At 34.1% G+C, this 7,647-nt stretch overlaps 1 protein-coding gene and 1 long non-coding RNA gene across 4 annotated transcripts; one reads left to right on the top strand and one right to left on the bottom strand.

Moving 5' to 3' along the window:
* Positions 1-126: 126 nt before the first annotated feature.
* On the bottom strand, positions 127-1,088 carry LOC113463870 (uncharacterized). Of its 2 annotated transcripts, XR_003388702.1 has the most exons (3): positions 1,074-1,088; positions 397-589; positions 127-154 (listed from the first exon to the last, which is right to left on the bottom strand). It is a non-coding gene; the product is annotated as an uncharacterized LOC113463870 (long non-coding RNA). The 2 variants fall into 2 exon arrangements; XR_003388701.1 differs by lacking the exon at positions 1,074-1,088 and having other exon boundaries at positions 397-1,065.
* Positions 1,089-1,143: 55 nt separating this feature from the next.
* bbx (bobby sox) lies at positions 1,144-5,919 on the top strand. Of its 2 annotated transcripts, none has more exons than XM_018037983.2 (8): positions 1,144-1,486; positions 3,612-3,812; positions 4,024-4,479; positions 4,554-4,741; positions 4,826-4,948; positions 5,030-5,137; positions 5,236-5,567; positions 5,707-5,919. In XM_018037983.2, exons 1-8 carry the CDS (start codon positions 1,460-1,462, stop codon positions 5,793-5,795), a joined length of 1,524 nt encoding a protein of 507 aa, XP_017893472.1. In that variant the 5' UTR covers positions 1,144-1,459; the 3' UTR covers positions 5,796-5,919. The 2 variants fall into 2 exon arrangements, with proteins under 2 accessions (XP_017893472.1, XP_026666692.1); XM_026810891.1 differs by lacking the exon at positions 1,144-1,486 and adding an exon at positions 1,499-3,236.
* The last annotated feature ends 1,728 nt before the right edge of the window (positions 5,920-7,647 follow it).

Raw genomic sequence — 7,647 nt, 5'->3', positions numbered from 1 at the left:
GATTCCAATATTGTAGAAATCTATTGGTTCAAAATTTTTGTGAAGTCCAATATGAGTCATAAAATTTTACCTTGACCATCTTCTTTGAAAACCAGCTCTCTTTTCTCAGTTTCATTTTCATTTTTACCTCTTCTCCTATTTTTACCTCCCTTTCCTAAAGAAAAATAAACGTAAAAATTATTATTCACCGCTATGATATAAGAATATCTTACAAGAAGCTGCTTAACTTATAATACGGTGTACTTTATAACGATTTCAACGAAAAACTTGACACTAATAGGTTAGGACAAACTGACCACATTGCAGATCGAAAATCGCATGACCCCCTGGCACTAAGGCCTGTGCAGTTTTCAGGAAAGTTAAAATAAACGTAATAAGATGGAATTATATACGAACCCTTATTCTTCGGCATGTTGAATTAACAGGAAACGCTTAATCAGTAGATGTATGAAAAATTCGGTCACTAAGAAAGAACAAGATACTCAATATCTCGAAAACGGGTCTTGCACCACTAAATACCTCATGGGAAAGACGTGGACTACTTGAGAATGTCACACGCACAGAACTCGAAATCGTTACTCATTCGTTTCTATTCCAAATAAATACATATCCAATCACAGAAATTACTTACAAAATTTTTGCAACATTTTGATTATGAAATTTAGCCCGAAGTTCGTCAAAGTTTAGACATTAAATTGACTAATTGTCGATGACAATTGCATATACAAAGGAACGAGATAGATACATTTGTTCAATTCTTTTGGTAACTTTCGCGTGGCTCGGGTGGACGCACTGATATTGTGTTTACACGCGCGAATCTCTAAACGCGATGCACATGATGCGAAATACGTTTGGCCCTTTAGTCTGGCATTAGAGTATTTTACATTTTTATCGTGTACGCGGATTTAAGCAAGGTGAAACAAGAATTCTGTGATCCCTGAGTGGCAGTTGAAATTGTTCAATGATTGACACGGACGGGAAGCGATTAGTTAATTCAAATTAATTGTTTTGGAATGAGTACAGGCGCGTGACTACATAGTTTCAATAGTGACGTTTGTGTATATAATACATACATATATACATTCGTGACGTTCGCATGATAAAACGTTTAGTTGCAAACATAAATTGCTGGAATAAGAGTCCTCCTATGACTCAAGTAAAGCGTGATTCGTGCTGTCTTTAAAAATAACGTATGTCTTGTGAGACATGATAAAATATCGGGACCTTTGGCGAGAATTTTCTTTCACGTGAACCACACAATAAATGTAGACGGAGGTGTCTAAAACTGAGAGAGAGGGAGATAGAAATAGGTAGAGCACGTAAGAAGGAGAGGTTAATTCGCGGACGTAAAAGAGCCAGAGAAAGAAGGCAAGAGACCCTGTGGAAAAGAGAGGGCAGGCAGTGCCGAAGCTTTATCTTTATTATGCGCCGCTGAGTGAATTGTCAAGTGAAATCAGAAATGGCTGCCAACGAGCAACAACGCAAGGTGAGTAGGGAGAAATACATCGTATTTTTCTCGGATTCTGAACAACTCTTTGATACGGTCACGTCGACGACGAATACGAAATATCGTTAAGAAATAAATTGATCATTCCGTACAATCGAACGTACGATTTGGCCGCGATAATTTTGAGTCAAAAAAATGGACTTTATTACGACGTCTCGAGACTAGTCATACTAAAAGGAACAACATCGTCTCGAGTTTAGTTCTGTGTTAATAAATATTTGACAGCAGGAGGGATCAAAGTATGTACGATAAGAGAATGTGCTGGCGTTTTGTGTGTATAGAAATTTCTTAATGAGACGTCCTGCTTCATTCAAATATTTGCCAGATCATCGGTGCATAGAGAGAGACTTATAGCTTACTATATGCAGTATTTACATTCGTACGAGCAGCTGTCAATAGACAGTCGGGAAGGTGTCATGAAATATGTCAAAAAATATGCTGCACGCAATCACCCGTGATGTTCGGCTGACGCAAGATGTGTCAGAAAATCTTATTAAAAATATCGGAAGCTCGGTAGGAATTTTGACAGTGATCGTGCGAAGAGGCAATCAGCGTACAATAGAATTAACGAAAGCCTACGACGTATGACAGGCGATACATCCTCCATAATTTTCTTCTCGATTTTACCCAATGAACGATCCGACCTCAGGATCAATCGAAATTAAACGGACGATATCGCGAAATTTAACTGAAAATTATATTGGACTTTGCGCAGTCGAAGTACTTAATTAGACGGAACACGAGAATTAACATATGCCTGTTACGAAAGGACAAATATACATATATTTTTCTGTTTCTTTTTCAATAAGATCGTCCGTTAACTGCGTCCGATTTTAATGCTATATTGTCGATACGATTACGAGATTATTTTGGGAATGCGAAGCGGATGTTTCATTCTTTTGACATTGAATTCTACCAATCCAAGCATTCATGTAAGATCGCTCTCCTCGTTGTACCATAAATAGACATGATTTTTTTTCTCGGTTATTTATCACACAACGAGACCTATTTCTTTCCGGTGGGGAAAGATCGTTTCACAAAGTAATTAAGGCTCATTCTCCCCGAATATCACGGGATGATTTGCAAATCTTTAATTTCATAATGTTTCACAAATATATAAAATTAATACAACTCGGTGCATTTCTGTTTCGCAATAGATCTGATTTATCGGGAAGGTGGAAATGTTGAGAAGATAAGAGCGCATAACGAAAACACTGTTTTCGAACGAAATTAGTATATTTTTCGCCCGTGTCGTGTACACATCATACGTGCTCGCGATCTCCATCATAATCTGGTCTTGATTCACGTTTACGTTTTCTGATTCCTTCTACTAAACATTTCGTTATAATGGAGGTGAATAGTACAACACAAAAAGATATCAAGTACTTACGTGTAATCTTCGAATCACCTAGAATTATTAATTGCGGAATTTATTGACAGATTGATCATCGATCCTTTTTATCAGGATATTTTGTGTAGAAGCATAATGTATTTTTTACTACGTCATTATGCTCATCTTTTATCCAATTAAAAAATGATGTATTACTTACTTAGACGTGATAATCTTTAAACTAATTTTCTATCAAGAAAGTGTACAAAGCATTTGCGATAAAAATTTTGTTAATCAGTTCTTAAGAAATTATCGACAGTTTCCTCATATCTATTTTTTACGTTATTTCTGATATACGTAATAGGTTTTATTATACTGCTATTAACTATGAATATACAGGTAAGCATATGTGACCTTAGAACTGTCAAGGTATGTGATTTTATGGCTTCAGACGTGCTGTAATATGACTGAATATTGTTGTGATGTATAGATCGCCAAAGACAAGCGTCATCTTTTTATATTTATTGAAGTTTCTTATTATACAATTTTTATTTAAAAATGTTTTGATTTCTTATAATCCTAGTAAATTCCTGTGAACGATTAATATTACACACGATTGAAGATATTAAGCAAAAATGTATTTGGCATTACATTTTGGTTTCAAACGATTCTATTTATATAATAATATAAATTGAATATGTATGATACAAATGTATAAATATGATGAATATGTAGTAATATCTGTTGTATTCATAAGTTCTGATTAATAATTAGGAACCACGTGAACTAAGAGAACCAGCCCACCATGCAAGAAGACCAATGAACGCCTTTTTAATTTTCTGCAAAAGACATCGTGGTTCAGTGCGGTCTGGTTTCCCACATTTAGAAAATCGAGCTGTAACCAGGGTACTTGGAGAATGGTGGGCCACCCTTCATCCAGATCAAAAACGTTCATACACAAATCTAGCACAGGAGGTAATTTGCATGCATAATATGGAAGTTAAATGTCATGCTAGTAATTACATGTTGATGTAATTTGATATAGACTGTTGTGAATTCTACAAACTCATCATTTGTAGCCTTGTATGAAATGTTTCTTGAGAGACAACATTTTCTAACTTAGTCCATGTGTACGCATCTTGATAATTAAGTTTAAAGAATTAATTCCACTTTTATTGCTTTGCAGTACAAAGATGCATTCTTAAATGCAAATCCTGATTTTAAATGGTACAAATTACCAGCGCCTCCTCTACGTACTTTGAACACTAGGCCTACAAACAAAAAGGCAGAAACAAATGCTAATGAGCAACTGATAGAAAATGTAAAAACTGAGAACAAGTCTTCCGATTACACGAAATGCGACAAGCGAGATGGACAATCAATTCAACCAGGCAAACTAGCTGACGAATCCCAAATTGGTGGCCTCAGTTCTTTATTTACTCCTCAAAAAGCGCAGACTGCGGATGAACAAGAGACTGTCGATGTTTCTGTGATGGAAAATGATTGTGAAGTTCCAAAACCTCCTAAGAAAAGATATTTAGATGTATCTTATTCGCCTGAACACAAGAGAGATTGTAAAGCTGATTTATTTGATGTAAAAAAGAGAATTAAAACTGAATCAAACAATAATGTAGATCAATATGTAAGGAGTATTCTAATTAAATTGTTTCTATTCAATTTCTGTCAGATGTTACTAATGTTGACAATTATATTTAGGATGCCGAAGACGATAAAACAGAACTAAATAATTTTTTAACCGCAAATATGCCTTCAGAAGAAAATAACTTTAGAAGTGAGCGGACGTGCAAAGGTCTACGTTATCAAAAGTTCCTGGCTGAACAAATGAAAAATATTGGAGCATCAGGACAGCAACCTAAACGGAAAAGGCAAACTGGAAGTCGTAGGTAAATAATTGCAATATTTTATTATGTACTGTGATTATATAAAAAAAATTTTATAAAATATTCTAATCAATGCTTTCTTTTTAGCACTGATGGTCAGGCAAATGAAAGAAGGAATTCTATTTCTTCGAACGTCAGTGAAAAAACAGATTCCTTAAGTAGCGAAGGTGGAAATAGTTCTCGTGGTGAATTGGAACATCTTGTTGAAGGGTAAATCTTTCACCCATGAATCATGTTTTATCTGTATACATGAAAAGATGCGAAGATTAATGTAAACGTCATATGCCGTAGTGCCGAAGGAAATATAGAGGCATCAAAACCGGAGGAGACAGAAACCGAGGGTGCAGAAGGGCAAACGGATTTTGGACCTTGGACTGCGAGAAAAAGGTTTCGAGCTGAGTAAGTGTGATATCTTATGACAATTGCATGATTGACTATGTACGTGATATGATATTGTATATACGGTGAAAATATATTATTTTCATTTTGTTGTGTAGGGATTTTAATTTAGAAAAGAAAATTGAAGCGTTACCATCCTTAAGTTTAGAAGAATTTCAGGAAAAGAAGAAACAACAACGTACGAAAAAGAAAAAAATGTTACAGAAAATAACTTCAGGTTCGAATAATAAAAAGCATCAGTGCAATCTCAATGCGAATGGTCAAGTGAATAGTCAATACAATCGAATAACACCTCAAGCGGAAAATCCCGAAGATGCTGAGAAACTTTTAGTTGGAAGCCAAAAACGAAAAGCACGAAAACAGAGCATCACCCGCAATGCGGCAGCAACGAATGATGCAAAACAAACTGGAATGGAGGAATCTAACAAACGTAAGTAGAGCATGATTACTGATACGTTCGAATGACAATTTTAATTATATTCAGACATTATTGCTGTTCTGAATGTGTTAGTGTATTATCATTAGTATTTCATTATTATAACTTTCATTAAATGTTTCGATATTACTAGCGTGGTGTGCGTCACCGGATTTAGAAGCACTGGCATGTCTTGCAACGGTTGCCGCCAACAGAACAAAACTTACCAAAAATAATGTATAAGAGATATATTTTTCGATATTTAGCAGTCGCACGCGTCTCATATTAAGTAAACCAAAATTATATTTCTTTATTTCTTAACGCAATTTTCTATTAGCTGAATTATGAAAAATGCTTTGATTGCTGTTTAAGATAAAAAATGAAAAAAAAAAAAAAAATAATAACGTTTCCAATTTATCAAAAAATGTACTACGTTATTATAATTATTACTAATATCTATGTCGTTAATCGCTGTTGATACGAACATTAATAATTGTGACTGCTATAATGAATTTTCGTCACTAAACAGAATGTTTCTTTTTACGTTGCATAAATGTCTCGCAGACATGGTTTAATGAAATATAGTTCTTTTGTATAGTTTGTTAACGAATAATCTTGTTACTATTACATACTGAGGAAAGATTCTAGTTTTTACTTTGCGTTGCGTGTAATTATTCAAATGTTACGTTGAGCATTCTATACTTGTTAACGAATACCTGCAGTGCAGATGATAGCCACTTTATCTAACATGAAACAAAAATGCCCGTATATTGATATTCATTGGGAAATTGTGCAACTTCCGACAAAGAATGTATTATAGTCACTTAGGACCTGACTAGCGATGGATAGGAGAGGTGCATGCAGAGAGAGAGAGAGAGAGAGAGAGAGAGAGAGAGAGAGAGAGAGAGAGAGAGTATGGTAGCGAATGTAGCGAACGATGCTAGAAAAGAGCAAGAACTTGATCTTGCAAACTAATTTTTCTAACATGAAACCTTACGATTACGATCATGAAGACAGTAACGACGGTGACCAAGCCGTGAACTTTGACAAAGCCGATGATCAGGGCATTTTTATCATATCTATGTGTAGTAACGATAATTGCAAAGTCATTTGTTACTTTTTTTATTATTATCATCGGCATACGTTCTATCTATATTTCATTATGTTCTGTAAACATTTTATGTACATAGAAATAGGTGCAGTATTAATGAAAAAGTATCCTTCATGATCTGAATATCAAAAAAGGATATAATCAAAATATACATATAAAGAAAAAAAGATATATACATACGCAGTATACGTGTATACTACACAGGTACACATATACACATACGGAACGACCATTGTTTATACGCTGTACTTGCGTACGTGTAAATATACGTAAATAATGATTAATAGAAGAAATGTAAATTTTTATTGTTAGAGAAAGTTCGGGTAACAGAAAGCGTACATATACGTGTATGTATATATAATTTGATAAGACTACGTATATATGTATGAATGTATATTTATAATATTTATATAACTATTATTTTTTAGAGTTAAGAAAATGAGGAAAGATAAAAAGGCGATTCTGTGCTCTGTTTGAGAAAGTAAGGGACTTGTCTGTGATTTTGGCTAAAGGAGTTTTTAATATTTTATATTTTTCTATTGATTTTCTCTCTTTATTTTCTCACTTTTTTAATTTCATTGAACGTCTAACTCCAGACAGACCATTAGTGAAATGATAGGAACAACTAATGTTAGTAAATTCCTCTGTAACATGGAAATGAGTATACTGATTATATTTCAAATGTGCCTTGAAACAGATATGAACATAGATATTAAACAATGACCAACAATATATTTTCGATTCGTTTCGTAATTCTAAATGTTTTTTGGCTTTTACATTTATATACCTTCCACATATTCTAATTGTGGTTGCGGTACATAAGGCTTTTTACAGCCAACGTCCGAATATTTGGAATTACAAGAGGACAAAAAGTCAAGGGAAAGTGTTTCGAATTTTACTGCACAAACATCTATGTACCTAGCTTTAAAAGTATAATTTACACGAACATATATATTATACATATATATATATGTATATCTACAT

The sequence above is a fragment of the Ceratina calcarata genome, unplaced genomic scaffold (assembly GCF_001652005.2).
Source record: "Ceratina calcarata isolate Rehan_Ccalc_2016 unplaced genomic scaffold, ASM165200v1 scaffold180.2, whole genome shotgun sequence".
NCBI classification, from domain to species: Eukaryota; Metazoa; Arthropoda; class Insecta; order Hymenoptera; family Apidae; genus Ceratina; species Ceratina calcarata.
Note: the sequence above shows the minus strand (reverse complement) of the source record. Positions and strands in the feature narration are given on the sequence as shown.

Excerpts from the sequence above, each read along its gene's own strand:
- bbx (XM_018037983.2), top strand. The coding sequence starts at position 1,460 with ATGGCTGCCAACGAGCAACAACGCAAG. Across the intron at positions 3,813-4,023 it reads ACACAAATCTAGCACAGGAG|TACAAAGATGCATTCTTAAA; the intron begins GTAATTTGCATG and ends ATTGCTTTGCAG. Across the intron at positions 4,949-5,029 it reads TTGGAACATCTTGTTGAAGG|TGCCGAAGGAAATATAGAGG; the intron begins GTAAATCTTTCA and ends CATATGCCGTAG.